General features: G+C 43.5%; 1 protein-coding gene across 1 annotated transcript in view; it reads right to left on the bottom strand.

Moving 5' to 3' along the window:
* The window catches only part of LOC117523174 (tetratricopeptide repeat protein 27-like), a 136,062-nt gene that overhangs the window by 18,555 nt on the left and 99,957 nt on the right, over positions 1 to 17,550 (bottom strand). The window contains exons 8-9 of the mRNA XM_034184617.1: positions 1,651 to 1,848; positions 1,146 to 1,257 (exon numbers count right to left, since the gene is read on the bottom strand). Of these exons, the coding sequence (XP_034040508.1) occupies positions 1,146 to 1,257; positions 1,651 to 1,848 (310 nt within the window). The remainder of the gene's footprint in view (positions 1 to 1,145; positions 1,258 to 1,650; positions 1,849 to 17,550) is intronic.

Genomic DNA, 17,550 nt, shown 5'->3' on the forward strand with positions numbered 1-17,550 from the left:
AGAATCTTTGACATCTTTTGCTTTCTACCTCTTCCAGGCTTGTTCTGTACTGTGTGGCTCTCTGAATTTCTTGATTATACTTCTCACTCCAGTTCTTGACACTTAGAAATGCTGTGATAGCTTTGTATGTCCTTCTCCTGCTTAGTGAGCATCAACAATTTTATTCTCAAGTCGAAAGTGATTTATTTTGCTTTTGGTATAATGGTTTCTCAAGTGACAGCTCAAACTCTTACTGATGTTTTTATACTGTGTGCACAATAAAAGCTAACACTCAGTTTTGACTTGATTTTACAAGCTTTGAGCATTACAAAGTTAAAGCACCTCAGTGGTCTGTGTCATGATTTTGGCCCGATATTGTGGGTCCAGCTGCTACGGTTGCCGGGCAGTCGCCCGCCTTGACAGTTTGTACTATGGTTCAACAAAAAGGTCAGTTCTTTAAAGGGGCTAATAATTTTGACTATGGTAGTTTTTTGGTTTTGTGAAATAATTTAGTTTCTGTGTGCAAAGTAAAATAACATCAGCATCCAAAATAAAACTAGGATGTTTAGAAATGCTGTGTTGAAAATGAACACTTGGGGAAATTTTGAAAATATTTACTACAACCAGCATTGTATTACCTTGACATCTTTTCGCAATGAATTATTTCTATAAAATATTGTATAAATAAAAGTGCAATTTTTATTTTTCTCATTGTCCACTGATTCAAAAGTTACAAGAGGAAAAGGTGCACTCTGATTGGCTGTCGGCTTGGCTGAGCTCCAGTCAGGAGGAATTGCGGCATTTATTGGTTTATGTTTGGATTACATCTTGGAATTTCACGCTCTAAAATATCAGCTGCTTCACTCAGGCACGCAGCGCTGGAATACAATGAGTCTTCATGAAAACAATGCGTTACAGCCATGCTGCAGAAGCCCAGGAACATCTACACCTGTACCAAGGTAAAGTTAGTTTCAGGATGGATATCTGAGACATTTCTCTCGGGAAAAAAGTCTGCCTTTGGTGTGTATGAGTGAAAGAGCACTGCGATTCATTTTTCATCTCAACCGATTTCAATCTTCACACATTTCTACAGATTTTTCACTGATTTGTGATGCATCATTACATCTTTAATGTCTACGGAAAATGTTTTTGGTAAATGTCCTTACCTTGTCCCATATTTATTGCTCTCTGGATCACATCCTTGAAGAGACTGGGTTCTTTCTCCCAGCCTCCAGCCTGCACCTCACACCGATGGGCCTTAGAAAGGAACTGCAGAGCCTGAAAATGACAGAAAAACATTATTTTAGCTGACATACACAGAAAATAAATTTAGTCCTGGTATTCACAGTTTTACAACCTCTTTTGCATTAGCATTGAGCTGTGACGCCTGTACTTTTCCTGGACTGACCATATATGAGTTCAGGGCAGTACCATCACCAAATAAACAGCAAACGTCATTTTGTCCACACCAGCACAGACTAGGCAGACACATGACTCACTGAGATCAGTGGTTCCTAAAAGTCCTGTGTTGAGATTCCTGAAAATGAAGAGAAGTCTATCCTTCATGGAGTACGCTACATGTATGTGAGTTAGACCAGCTGCAGTCACAAGTGGTTATCATAACTGGGAATGAGTTGTTTGCACTTTAAAGAACACAGCTGAAACACCAACCTTTTCGTTGTCCTCTGTATTGGTGCTGTGGCCATTACCATAGAGCAGGGCGTACTGCTGCCATATTTGAGAGTCACTGCTGTGGCGGGAACTGACTCGACCCAAGAGCTCCTTGACTTTTGACTCCAGACTTTTCGCTGTCTGACCATGAATATCCGATAGGTTTTCCACAACCACCCTTACCAGGACCTGTAAAATCTGATCAGGGTAGGGGGGATAAATAGACAAAAAAAATTCAAAATAATGTAATATAAAGCTAAGTTTGTAATGTTTCAATATGCACACCGTGGGTGTAAATTGTCCGCAGCTGGGTTTAATTTACAGTTAAATTAGGGGCTCTACATTGACAATCTATGATGCATGATACAACCCCTGGCAAAAATTATGGAATCACCGGCCTCGGAGGATGTTCATTCAGTTGTTTAATTCTGTAGAAAAAAAACAGATCACAGACATGACACAAAACTAAAGTCATTTCAAATGGCAACTTTCTGGCTTTAAGAAACACTATAAGAAATCAAGAAAAAAGATTGTGGCAGTCAGTAATGGTTACTTTTTTAGACCAAGCAGAGGAAAAAAATATGGAATCACTCAATTCTGAGGAAAAGATTATGGAATCACCCTGTAAATTTTCATCCCCAAAACTAACACCTGCATCATATCAGATCTGCTCGTTAGTCTGCATCTAAAAAGGAGTGAACACACCTTGGAGAGCTGTTGCACCAAGTGGACTGACATGAATCATGGCTCCAACACGAGATATGTCAACTGAAACAAAGGAGAGGATTATCAAACTCTTAAAAGAGAGTAAATCATGCACTGTTGCAAAAGATGTTGGTTGTTCACAGTCAGCTGTGTCTAAACTCTGGACCAAATACAAACAACATGAGAAGGTTGTTAAAAGCAAACATACTGGTAGACCAAGGAAGACATCAAAGCGTCAAGACAGAAAACTTAAAGCAATATGTCTCAAAAATCGAAAATGCACAACAAAACAAATGAGGAACGAATGGGAGAAAACTGGAGTCAACGTCTGTGACCGAACTGTAAGAAACCGCCTAATGGAAATGGGATTTACATACAGAAAAGCTAAACGAAAGCCATCATTAACACCTAAACAGAAAAAAAACAAGGTTACAATGGGCTAAGGAAAAGCAATCGTGGACTGTGGATGACTGGATGAAAGTCATATTCAGTGATGAATCTCGAATCTGCATTGGGCAAGGTGATGATGCTGGAACTTTTGTTTGGTGCCGTTCCAATGAGATTTATAAAGATGACTGCCTGAAGAGAACATGTAAATTTCCACAGTCATTGATGATATGGGGCTACATGTCAGGTAAAGGCACTGGGGAGATGGCTGTCATTACATCATCAATAAATGCACAAGTTTACGTTGATATTTTGGACAATTGAAAGGATGTTTGGGGATGATGAAATCATTTTTCAAGATGATAATGCATCTTGCCACAGAGCAAAAACTGCAAAAACATTCCTTGCAAAAAGACACGTAGGGTCAATGTCATGGCACAGGGTCAATGTCAACGAGCAGATCTGATATGATGCAGGTGTTAGTTTTGAGGATGAAAATTTACAGGGTGATTCCATAATTTTTTCCTCAGAATTGAGTGATTCCATATTTTTTTCCTCTGCTTGGTCTAAAAAAGTAACCGTTACTGACTGCCACAATCTTTTTTCTTGATTTCTTATAGTGTTTCTTAAAGCCAGAAAGTTGCCATTTGAAATGACTTTAGTTTTGTGTCATGTCTGTGATCTGCTTTTTTTCTACAAAATTAAACAACTGAATGAACATCCTCCGAGGACGGTGATTCCATAATTTTTGCCAGGGGTTGTATATAAACACACAGTGCAAAAGCATATATATGGTACATGTCCAACCCCACAGTGCCATTTACACAGCACAAAATCTGAGTCCAAACTACAACCCCAATTCCAATTAAGTTGGGACGCTGTGTAAAATGTAAATAAAAACAGAATACAATGATTTGCAAATCCTCTTCAACCTATATTCAATTGAATACACCACAAAGACAAGATATTTAATGTTCAAACTGATAAATTTTATTGTTTTTGTGCAAATATTTGCTCATTTTGAAATGGATGTGTGAGGGTTTGAGTTTGGCTTGCTTTTATTTCTTTGTTTTGTTTTTCAGTTACTTATTGTTTTGCTTGTTCTCTTGCTTGGGTTTTCCATTTGGGTCTGTCTGTCCCTTTCTCTCTTGTCCGTGTCTGCTGGCTCTTGGTGGTGGGCGTTTCCCTCTCTCTGGCCACACCCTCTTTCTGGTGCGTTCCACGCACACCTGCTCCAAATCAGCACCTCATCACCTGAGTGTATTTAAGCTCCTCACTCTTCCGTGCTCCTTCGCCAAATTGATGCGCCTCGTGCCTTCTCTCCAGCTCTGTTTTGTATTGTCGACCTGCTTGCCTCTCGTGTGTTCCGATTACCTGCCTGTATCCTCAACCATGCCTTTGCCTGATGTTTTTGGTACTGTTACTCTTGTTGGACTGCCTCACTTTGTACCAGACCCAGTTTACTGCTGCGGTAAACTGCTTTTACCTACAGAGCTTGTTGTCTGAGTCCTGCATTTGCATCCAGCCTAACCTGTTACCCAGACCTGATAGGATACCTGCAACACGTTTCAAAAAAGCTGGGACAGTGGTATGTTTACCACTGTTTTACATCACCTTTCCTTCCAACAACACTCAGTAAGCGTTTAGGAACTGAGGACACTAATTGTTGAAGCTTTGTAGGTGGAATTCTTTCCCATTCTTGCTTGATGTACGACTTCAGTTGTCGTATTTTGCGCTTCATAATGCGCCACACATTTTCAATGGGTGACAGGTCTGGACTGCGGGCAGGCCAGTCTAGTACCTGCACTCTTTTACTATGAAGCCACGCTGCTGTAACACGTGCAGAAGGTGGCTTGGCACTGTCTTGCTGAAATAAGCAGGGACGTCCCTGAAAAAGACGTTGCTTGGATGGCAGCATGTGATGCTCCAAAACCTGGATGTATCTTTCAGCATTGATGGTGCCATCACAGATGTGTAAGGTGCCCATGCCATGGGTACTAACACACCCCCATACAATCACAGATGCTGACTTTTGAACTTTGCGTTGGCAACAATCTGGATGGTCTTTTTCCTCTATTTTGATCCGGAGGACACAACGTCAATGATTTCTGACATCCTCAATTCCTGAAAGATGGCGGCGCGCACGGGTGCAGCGGCTTTTAGCTCTCCAATCTGGTGCTTGTTTTTCTTACATTTTGCGCGTATATTCTTCGAGTTTTGTAAAGCGACCCACAGCTTCAGTCTGAGGTACAAACCGTCGGTTATGAGCGAATTCCACCAGTACCACGACATCCCGGAGAACATAGTGAGAACACCGGGCTCTCCGTGGATTACCAGCCTGCCCAGCAGGCGGAAAAGGCGGCGTAGAGACAGGAAGCAGAAGAAAGGATGTCAGTCTGGCTCCAATGCTAGGCTACGTAAACAATCTCACAGGCCAGCATTACTGAGCCTCTTCCTCCCAAACGCCAGATCCATCACCCACAAAATGGATGAATTGGAGCTACAGATGGCCACAAACAGCTTTGTGCGGAACTGCAGCGTTATTTTCATCACGGAGACATGGCTTCACCCGCTGATCCCAGATGTTGCAGTCGAGCTAGCAGGCCGCACGCTACACCGGCAGGACAGAACCAGTGATTCCGGTAAGTGCAGAGGTGGAGGGCTCTGTGTTTATATGAACCGCGAGTGGTGCTGTAGCAGCAGGGTCATTGACTCTCACTGTTCTCCTGATTTAGAGGTGCTGGTAGTCTCGTGTAGACCTTTTTATCTCTCAAGGAAGTTCACAGTAGTCGTCGTGTTTGCTGTTTACATCCCACCCGATGCTAATGTTAGCACGGCCCTTAGCCTCTTGCTTGCCTGTGTAAATAAACAGCAGCTGGCCCACCCGGATGGCATTTGTATTGTTGCTTGTGACTACAACCAAGCGTGTTTAAAGACTGTGCTTCCTAAGTTTGTCCAGTACGTGAAGTGTGCCACCAGAGGGGAAAATACTTTGGACCATGTATACTCAAACATAAAACATGCGTACAAAGACACTCCCCTCCCCCATCTCGGTGGATCAGACCATCGCTGCCTGTCCCTCACCCCCACCTACACCACCCTGCTGAGGTGAACAAAGCCACAACGAAAGACTAACCAAACCTGGCCTGAAGGAGCGCTCTCCCAGTTACAGGACTGCTTCTCACGAACTGTATGGGATTTATTTTCCAGCCACAACCTGCAGGAGTACACCGACACCGTACTCTCTTACATTAAAAACTGTGTTGACACTGTCACCGTCAACAAAAGGGTCAGGGTTTTTCCAAACCAGAAGCCCTGAATGAACAGTGCAGTCCAGTCCCTATTAAAAAGCCGCAACACTGCCTTTAAATCAGGGGACAAGGCCCTGTACAGAGAGACCAAGGCTGCCTACAAGAAAAAGATAGAGGACCACTTCGCTGTAAATGACCCCAGAAGGATGTGGCAGGGAATAAATCATATAACCAACTACAGAAGCAGCAACTCAGGAAATGCTAGGTCTGAAGCCTCGCTGGCAGAGGAGCTGAACCGCTTCTTTGCCCGCTTCGAAGCAGACAGACCAGCAGCAACTCCACACCCACCACCCTCCAGCACTAGCACGCTAACACTTCAGGAACACAAAGTGAGACATGTGCTGAAGGCAGTGAACCCCAGGAAGGCGGCCGGCCCCGATGGTGTACCTGGAAAGTACTCAAAGCATGTGCTGACCAACTGGCTGGAGTTTTCACCTGCATCTTCAACCTGTCCCTGTCACAGGCCATCCTTCCACTCTGCCTCAAATCTTCCACCATCATTCCAGTCCCAAAGAAGTCAGCAGTGGAGAGCATAAATGACTACAGGCCTGTTGCACTTACGCCTGTGGTCATGAAGTGCTTTGAAAGACTCTTCTCTCAGCACATCAGAGCCTGTCTGCCTCCCACTCTGGACCCCCAACAGTTTGCCTACAGATTAAACCGCTCCACAGAGGACACTATCATCACAGCTCTCCACACCGCGCTGAGCCACCTGGAACACCAGGGGAGCTAAGTGAGGATGCTCTTCCTGGATTTCAGCTCAGCCTTCAACCATATCATCCCGGAGATCCTGGTCCAACAACTGACACATCTGGCATCTCCACCCCCATCTGCCCGTGGATCAAGGACTTCCTCACAAACTGCCCACAGTCCGTGAAACGTGGACCCCACCTTTCCTCCACCATCACACTCAGCACCGGTTCCCCTCAAGGCTGTGTACTGAGCCGCCTCCTGTTCACCCTTTACACGCATGACTCCTCTCCGACCCATCCCACAAGCACCATCATAAAGTTTGCAGATGATACCACCATGATTGGGCTCATCTCGGGGGGGGATGAGACTGATAACAGAGACGAGGTCAATTGACTGACAGCGTAGTGTTCAGTAAACAACTGAACACCACAAAAACAAAAGAAATAATCCTGGACTTCAGGAAGAACAGGGCTGACCCAGCCCCGCTCTACATCCAAGGGGACTGTGAGGGTCAGCTCAATCAGGTTCCTGGGAGTGCAGCTCTCTGACAGCCGCTCCTGGACTGCCAACACCACAGTGGTGGTGAAGAAAGCCCAGCAGCGACTCCACTTCCTGAGGGTGCTCAGGAGAATCAGTCTGGAGGAGAAGCTGCTGGTGTTGCTCTACAGAGCCACCATCGAGAGCATCCTGACGTACTGCATCACAGTGTGTTATGGGGTGGTCCCCAGCAGAAGACAGGAGAGCGCTCTGCAGAGGGTGATCAAAACGGCCCAGGGGATCACTGGTTGCTCTCTGCCAAGCCTGGAAGACATTGCCATCTCTCGCTACCTCAGCAGAGCTGCCAGCATCAGCAAAGGACACATCCCACCCCTAGCAACCACCTGTTTGACCTACTACCCTCCGGCCATGGTATAGGTCAATCAAAACTAGAACAAAGACTCAGGGACAGCTTTCTCCACCAGAGCTATCACTGAACAAAACAAATCACTCTAATCCCACCTTTCAAGTTTCTTGTGCAGTATCTGTAAACCATGTGCAATTTTTCCCATGCAATACGATTCCACAGTTGTATATAATTTTCGTTTTACGTTACTTGGTCCACATTTTATTTTATCTTATCTTATGTTTATATTAGTTGTACATATACTCTGAATAATTTACCGTTAAATTTCACTATCTTTGATTTGGCAAAAAATTAGTCGCACCACGGAAAGCACCTTTTTGGAGTTGCACTCAAATCTTGCTGTAATGCAAATTACAATGACAATAAAGGCGATTCTGATTCTGATTTCCAAAAACAATTTGAAATGTGGACTCGTCAGACCACAGCACACTTTTCCACTTTGGGTCTGTCCATTTCAAATGAGCTCGGGTCCAGAGAAGGTGGTGGTGTTTCTGAATGTTGTTGATGTATGGCTTTCGCTTTTAACTTGCACTTGTTGATGTAGCGACGAACTGTGTAAACTGACAATGGTTTTCTGAAGTGTTCCTGAGCCCACATGGTAAGATCCTTTACACAATGATGTCAGTTTTTAATGCAGTGCCGCCTGAGGGATCAAAGGTCACGGGCATTCAATGCTGGTTTTCGGCCTTGCCGCTTACATGTAGAAAATTCTCCAGCTTCTCTAATCTTCTGATTATATTATGGGACTGTAGATGATGGAATCCCTAAATTCCTTGCAACTGAACACTGAGAAACATTGTTCTTAAACTGTTTGACTACAACCCCTGGCAAAAATTAGGAATCACAGGCCTCGGAGTATGTTCACTCAGTTTAATTTTGTAGAAAAAAAGCAGATCACAGACATGACACAAAACTAAGTCATTTCAATGGCAACTTTCTGGCTTTAAGAAACACTATAAGAAATCAAGAAAAAAAAATTGTGGCAGTCAGTAACGGTTACTTTTTTAGACCAAGTAGAGGGAAAAAAATATGGAATCACTCAATTCTGAGGAAAAAATTATGGAATCATGAAAAACAAAAGAACGCTCCAATACATCACTAGTATTTTGTTGCACCACCTCTGGCTTTTATAATAGCTTGCAGTCTCTGAGGCATAGGACTTAATGAGTGACAACAGTACTCTTCATCAATCTGGCTCCAACTTTCTCTGATTGCTGTTGCCAGATCAGCTTTGCAGGTTGGAGCCTTGTCATGGACCATTTTCTTCAACTTCCATCAAAGATTTTCAATTGGATTAAGATCTGGACTATTTGCAGGCCATGACATTGACCCTATGTGTCTTTTTGCAAGGAATGTTTTCACAGTTTTTGCTCTACGGCAAGATGCATTATCATCTTGAAAAATGATATCATCCCAAACATCCTTTCAATTGACGGGATAAGAAAGTGTCCAAAATATCAACGTAAACTTGTGCATTTATTGATGATGTAATGACAGCCATCTCCCCAGTGCTTTACCTGACATGCAGCCCCATATCATCAATGACTGTGGAAATTTACATGTTCTCTTCAGCAGTCATCTTTATAAATCTCATTGGAACGGCACCAAACAAAAGTTCCAGCATCATCACCTTGCCCAATGCAGATTCGAGATTCATCACTGAATATGACTTTCATCCAGTCATCCACAGTCCACGATTGCTTTTCCTTAGCCCATTGTAACCTTGTTTTTTTCGTTTAGGTGTTAATGATGGCTTTCATTTAGCTTTTCTGTATGTAAATCCCATTTCCTTAGGCAGTTTCTTACAGTTAGGTCACAGACGTTGACTCCAGTTTCCTCCCATTCATTCCTCATTTGTTTTGTTGTGCATTTTCGATTTTTGAGACATATTGCTTTAAGTTTTCTGTCTTGACGCTTTGATGTCTTCCTTGGTCTACCAGTATGTTTGCCTTTAACAACCTTCCCATGTTGTTTGTATTTGGTCCAGAGTTTAGACACAGCTGACTGTGAACAACCAACATCTTTTGCAACATTGCGTGATGATTTACTCTCTTTTAAGAGTTTGATAATCCTCTCCTTTGTTTCAATTGACATCTCTCATGTTGGAGCCATGATTGATGTCAGTCCACTTGGTGCAACAGCTCTCCAAGGTGTGATCACTCCTTTTAGATGCAGACTAACGAACAGATCTGATTTGATGCAGGTGTTAGTATTGGGGATGAAAATTTACAGGGTGATTCCATAATTTATTCCTCAGAATTGAGTGAGTCCATATTTTTTCCCTCTGCTTGGTCTAAAAAAGTAACCATTACTGACTGCCACAATTATTTTTCCTGATTTCTTATAGCGTTTCTTAAAGCCAGAAAGATGCCATTTGAAATGACTTTAGTTTTGTGTCATGTCTGTGATCTGCTTTTTTTCTACAAAATTAAACAACTGAATGAACATCCTCCGAGGCCGGTGATTCCATAATTATTGCCAGGGGTTGTATTTTTCACGCAGTTGTTCACAAAGTGGTGATCCTCGCCCCATCTTTGCTTGTGAACGGCTGAGCCTTTTGGGGATGCTCCTTTTATACCCAATCATGACACTCGCCTGTTTCTAATTAAGTGTTCTTTGATCATTCATCAACTTTCCCAGTCTTTTGTTGCCCCATCCCAACTTTTTTGAAACATGTTTTAGGCATCCATTTCAAAATGAGCAAAAACAATAAGTTTGAAGATTAAATATCTTGTCTTTGTGGTGTATTCAGTTGAATATAGGTTGAAGAGGATTTGCAAATCATTGTGTTCTGTTTTCATTTACATTTTATGCAACGTCCCAACTTCTTTGGAACTGGGGTTGTAGGACCCAAAGGAGCTGGATTCAGTTACCTAATTAATCATGGGTGTGTTTTGGACATAAAGTCAACCAGAATGTCATCTGTTGTCTTCTTTGTATGCCAAGTATTGACACTTTGCTACTAAGACTTGAACTCTGAAGTGAGAGGTTTTTGTTGACAGTATCAATCAGCACACATGCAAGCATAAAAGGCATCAACACAAAAACCATCAAAGTACCACAAAAAGTTGGAAGTGCAGTGACTGTTATAAGGCTTTAATTACTACTTTGTGCAGCCACTGCTATGTGTGAAGATTCATTCTTACCATGCAGAAGGCTTTCATTGACTGTGCCATGCATGCAAGAGAGAGACCTCATGCAAATTCCTGAATGAATGAACGGACAAAAAGGACGAATCCACACCAAGAATCACCTGCAGCACTGTTAAGAGTAAGATGAAAACTGTTCACCCTGACCCAAAAAAAATCATGTCTTGTAAATAGGGTGTGTGTACTCTGTAACACATGGAGGGAGTGAGTTTTTCTTTTTCTCTGAAGGCCGGAGTGTGTGATTAGTATTCATAATTTCATAATTTGTTTTTGTATCAAATCACTGTTTGTTGTGTGGAGAGACTATGCACACTAGCTGCTATCTGTTGCCTCACCACGCACAGCTTTATAGCTGAGAGGAACAGAGAAGGACTTTGCAAAAAAACAAAGACATGAAATCTCAGCTACAGTTTTCTTCTCCAAGGCATATGGGAGGCTCAAGCCAAAGATTTTGACCCAAGAGCCAAGGTACATTTTTAATAAGGCTTCAGCTTAACCTATTGAAGTTGTTTGTAATATACAATACATACATGCAAAGGTTTCACACTGCGCAAACTCAAATGTCACCAAGTACATCTTTATAATTTCTAGTCAAAATAATCATAGTATAAGCATTATTCAACAAGTAAAATTTCAGCAGGATTTCAGGACTTGTTTTTACACAATGCATCATCAATAGCTTGTTAAATGAAACAATCTTGAACATATCTTGTTTTATGTCCAAGTCTGTGGTCAGAATTCACAAACTGGGCACTTCTGCAGACCCTACAGTTCTACAGAACTCACCACAGTTTTACATGAGACCATGCTCAATCTCCTTAGAAACACTGCAGGTATAGAATACCATATTGAGCGGTACCACACTGAAGGTTGAAGTCAAGATCCAAAAAACTCAGAGCCCCCTAGTTGACTTTTACCACCTGACAATATTAACTGCAGTTTCCATACCAACCAGTCCTCACAGAAAGATGAATTTTGTGGATTTTCATGAAAACATGGTTAAATATTAAAGGACATGTCTCACGTTTTTGAACGCCCCAGTTAGTAAAACAAAATCTAAATTGTTCTGATTTTGGTGCGACATGTCCTTTAAACCTGGACCAGCTCCACTTTTGTGTCTGATGAAGGCAGTGTGATGCTTGTGCACCAAACAAGTCTAGCTGTGCCAACTCCTCCAAACCACCCGCATAGTCTTAGGCCCGAAACACACCCATGACTAATTATGAGACGAAATACAACCCAGTTGCACCTTGCGCCTTGCTCTGTGCTCAGATTACATGCCCTATAAATAGCAAAGTGAAGTTGGACATACCCGAAATGCACTTGCGCTATACACTGTGACTCGGTGTATGTGCTGAGTCTGCTCCGCACACTTACCCCCCCAATGGTAAATGGACTGTATATAGCACTTTCCAACTGATGCAGATGCCCAAAGTGCTTCACAATGATGCCTTACATTCACACATACTGATTTCAGTGGGCTGCCATGTAAGGAGCTCAACACCCACGCACACCCAGAGCAACTTGAGGATTAAAGATCTTGCCCAAGGAATGGAAATTCCCTAAGACCAGAAGATCCTCAGTTTGGCAGTTGTTGCCATGTTTACTATTTATAATAATAATCCTAATAATAATAATGATAATAATAATAATATTGGACGATGTCACATCCAATCAATACTGCTAACATGGATCAAGATCTTAGGAAAATGACCTGGAATTCTAATCGGACACATTATCAGACAGTAGCAGCATTGCTAAATTTAAATGCATGAACACTGACACAGTTGTGTCTCTCTAAATAGCGAGTGTGTTTGACGTCTATGTCTATTTGCGGTGCCTGTCCTTAAGATGAATTTGGAAATCAGTTCCATAAATAGAGCCATGTTTGATGTTTTGCTTTATTGTGTCTGTCATTGTGGTTGTAAGTGACATATTAGGGTGAAACCTGAATGAAAAAGTGAACATGAATAACAACACATGATGCTAATAGTGCAAGGTAAGTTTTCTTTTACAACAGAATGAAGAACATTTCTGTGTCTATGAGACCCACTGTTCAGTCACGCAGAACTCAGGTCTTTTGAACTCAAGCAGCCATTCAGGGCAGCTATTCTGTCACTGTCCCCTACACATTCAATAAGACAAGCGTCCATCCCAGTTTCCCTCTCCATGAGTGAGCAGTAAGGTGAAACCAGAAATGGCATCAAGTACAAATGTCCCCTAACAAACTAAGGCATCCAAAAATGTGACCATGCCATTGTAGGAGTGCAACATCACCTGCCATTGCTTACTGTATGCACAAATCTGTTTAAAATGTCAGGTGGATGTTGAGGGTGGGCTGGGGGATCTGCTATGAAATCACATACAGATCTCTAATATGACTTGCTGTGGAAAGTCTGACAGGAATGTTTCACTGGAAAAGGGAGAGAGGAACACAATATATATTTAACCCAAACAGCGTTCAGCACTGATGCAATAATATCTGAATATTTTTTTCATTGTTCCTTTGATTGGCCCAGCAATAGACTGACGTGTACCGTGCCTCATGCCCTTCGACTGCTGGGATAGGCTCCAGCCCCCACAAAGCTTAACTGGAGTAAGTGGGTATTGAAGAATAAGAATAAGAAAGAACTTTATTAATCCCGAAGGAAATAGTTTGCCAGAGTGCCGTAACAGTAAACATTGCTTTTTGGTTTTTTGGTTTGTTTTTTTTTAACAGTGAGAACAATGAGTACAACATGTTTCTGCAAAATGACTGGAAAACACTTGCACAAGATGTTTGACACTATTGCACATAGCTCTGAGTGATAAACTTTGATCATTATCTATTCATCCTGCAGAAGGGGGAGGAGTGATACAGTCTGATTGCCACAGGTAGGAAGGACTGTCTGCGGCATTCTGTGGTGCACCTCGGTGGTATCAGTCCATAGAAAATGAAAAGATGAATGTTCCTGAGATTAAACTTCATTACACACAAATGTCAGTGTGAAAATCTTTGCAAAATATATCTTGTAGCGGCTGCAAAAGTTAAAAATAAAATCAAGCTGGACAAGGTCTTTGCAATGCATGTTGCCAGGGAATATTAAGACCTGACATTATTGCCCTTCTGAAGCAGCTAGGGGTGAAGGTGTGCACGGATAAAGAGGTGTGCAGAAAAGGGCATTCTGATGAGGGCAAAGAAAACACAAAAACAACAAAAGTTTACTTTGCAGCTGAAGACTGCCACTTAATGCCTGTGCTCATAGAACATTAGTTATTGTGATTAAATAAACTGAAAACTTTTATTCCTGACATCTGCACCAGTACTGCCATTATGAAAAGAGGTGATGCAAGGACCATGAACACGAACAGAAAATGAAGACAAATGGTAACCTATTAGCCAGCTGTTCATTCAAAATGTTAATTACATTTAAATACCTTGTTTAACTTTGATCTACTGTGTTCCCTACAATAGCTTTTGAAAAGTAAAACAAGATTAAACATGTGTCACTTTGGGTTTCACATTCAGAAGTTATGATCTTCAAGCTGCTCACTACAGGAGATCACCGGTCTCTGTCTCACCTTCTCCTCAGCATCTTTGTCACAGAAAACACCTGTGTGTCCTTTTTGGCCTCCCTCTTTTCCTTCTGCCTGGTGGTTCTATCCTCAGCATCCTTCTCACTCTATACCCTGGGACCCTCCTCTGCACGTGTCCAAACAATCTCAATCTCACCTCTAACTTTGTCTCCAAACTGTTCTACCTGCACTGTCCCTCTGACATAATCATTCCTACTCCAGGCCAGTCTCATCACTTCAAAGCAAAAAATTCATACTATTTGCAGCTCTGCCTCTTGTCTTTTTGTTAGCGCCACCGCCTCTAAGCCGTAGATGCCTTCATGCTTCATCTTCAACCACTTATGTGGGACAGGGTTGCAGGGGCAACAGCTCCAGTAGGGGACCCCAAAATTCCCTTTCCCGGGCCACATTAACCACATCTGATCCTGTGGCATTCCCAGGTCAGTGTGGAGATATAATCTTTCTACCTGCTCTGGAGTTGTCCTCAGGGTCTCCTCCCAGCTGGACATGCCTGGAACACCTCCCTAGGAAGGCACCCAGGAGGCATCCTTACTAGATACCTGAACCACCTCAGCTGGCTCCTTTCAACACGAAGGAGCCGAGTGACCGAGATTCTCACTCTATCTCTAAGGGAGACACCAGCCACCCTCCTGAGGAAGCCCATTTTGGCTGCTTGTACCCATGATCTAGTTCCTTCAATCATAACCCAACCCTCATGACCATAAGTAAGAGAAGGAATTAACACTGACTGGTAGATCGAGAGCTCTGCCTTTTGGCTCATCTCCCTTTTCATCACAACAGTACAGCAGAGTGAATGCAATACTGTCCTTGCAGTGCGGATTCTCATGCCAATCTCATGCTCTCTCTCATTCCCTAACTGGAGTAGGCAGTCCATTTGTTTCCTGCTGAGAACCATGGCCTCAGGTTTAAAGGTGCAGATCCTCATTCCAGCTGCATCACACTCAACTGCGAACCATGCGAGGGAGTACTGGAGGTCACAGGCCGATGAAGACAACAGGGCCTCATCATCTGCAAAAAGCAGTGATGAGACCCTGAGCCCACCAAACTGAAGACCCTCTCACCTTGACTATGCGTCAGTATCCTGTCCATGAATATCATTAATAAAATTGGTGACAACCCGGAGCCCTGGCAGAGGCCAACCTACACTGGAAACGACTCCTACTTACTGCCGTGGACACAAACACAGCTCTCAGTTTGTGGGTACAGAGATTACATGGCCCTGAGAAGGGAATCCCTTCCCTCCATACTCCAGCAGCACCTCTCGGGGTACACTATCCAATCATAGGCCTTCTCTAAGTCCACACATGTAGACTGGATGGGCACACTCCCAGGCCCCTTCATGGATCCTTGCGAGAGTGAAGAGCTGGTTGTTTGGTCCACGGCCAAGATGGACCCGCATTGTTACTCTTCAATCTGAGGTTCGACTATTGGCCGAACCCTCCTTTCCAGCACCCTGGAGTAGACTTTTCCAGGAAGGATGAGTAATGTGATGACACTGGAGTTGGCACACAGTCCCTGATCCACTTTTTAAATATGGGGACCACCACCCCAGTTTGCCACTCCTTTGGCACTGTTCCAGACCTCAAAATGTTGCAGAGCCATCTCATCCAAGACAGTACCTCCACACCCACAGCCTTCAGCATTTCTGGATGGATCTCATCTACCCCTGGGGCTTTGCCACTGCAGAGTTGTTTGACTACCTCAGTGACTTCCACTAGGGAAATTTACGACAATCCCCTCATCAGCTTTAAGCTCTACCTCTACTACAGAGGGCATTCCAGTCTGATGCAGGAGTTTCTCAAAGTGCTCCTTCCAGCACCTGATTAACTCCACAGTAGAGATCACCATAGTCCCATCATTACTGTGTACAACTTGGATGGTTCCCCATTTTCCTATCCTGAGGTGCCGTACAGTCCTCCAGAAGCACCCTGGTGCCGACTGAAAGTCCTTCTCCATGGCTGCTCCAAACCCCTCCTACCCACTGCTCCCCCCCCCCCCCACAACAGAGGCTGCTGCCCTTCTGGCCTGTTGGTACCTTGCAACTGCCTCCGGAGCCCACCAACATAAAGTATCCCGCCAAAGACTCCTTCTTTAGTCAGACGGATTCCCTGACCATCGGTGTCCACCATGGTGTTCAAGGGTTACTGCTTCTTGAGGCACTTAAGACCTTCAGTCCACAGCTCCCTGCTGCAGCTTCAGCAATGGATACTTTCAACAGTGTCTATTCTGGTTCAATACCTCAACCTCCACAGGGATGCCAGAAAAACTCAGCCAGAGGTGTGAGTTTAAGATCGATCGGACAGTTGGCTCCTCCAGGCATTCCCAGTTCACCTGCACTATCCGTTTGGGCTTACCTGGTCTGTCCTCCCCCAGTCCTCCCCCACCCTCTGATCCAACTCACCACCAGATGTGATCAGATGACAGCTCTGCCCCTCTCTTCACCTGGTGTCCTGAACATGCAGCCTCACGACAAGATGATATGATCACAAAATAGACTATCAGCCTTCCAGCTCACATCCTCTGTCTGGGCAATTGTCAAGAGCATTATTTCTCCTTCTTGAGTACTGAACTTTGTGTACAGCTCACTATGTGCTCTTTCCTTAGCTATTACCACTTTTACCACTTATTATCTCACTTCATCTTCTCCTCCCTAATTTCTTCATCTCTTCAATGATCCCAATTCTTTTCCCCACCAACCTCTCTTTTCCCCTCCTACGTACCTGTATTTCCTCATTCCACCAAGTCTCCTCATCTTTCTTCCTCTGTTCAGACGTTACTGTCAGTGCATTTTGAGCCCTCTCGACCAATTCTGCAGGACTTGCCCCGTCGTTTGGGATTGCTTCAACTCTATCCAGTGCTGGTCACACAGCAGTCCCGCAGATTCAACCATCTGACCCTTACTTCAGCTATCATTCTCTTCACCTGTAAAGTTATCCTACAAACCACTGCTTGGTACTGTCTAGCTATGCTCTTCCCGCCATCACCTTAAAGTCTAAATTCCTTACAAACTGTATTTCTTGTACTGGACATAGTACATCTGTGTGCACCTCGCTCCAGTGCGCTTCTTTCATAAAATAGGCATTCACGACATCCATTTTCATCCTTTTAACAAAATTCACCACCATCTGTCATTTCACATTCCTCTCCTCAATATATCTTCCCATCACCTCACCAT

The sequence above is a fragment of the Thalassophryne amazonica genome, chromosome 13 (genome assembly GCF_902500255.1).
Source record: "Thalassophryne amazonica chromosome 13, fThaAma1.1, whole genome shotgun sequence".
NCBI lineage: Eukaryota > Metazoa > Chordata > Actinopteri > Batrachoidiformes > Batrachoididae > Thalassophryne > Thalassophryne amazonica.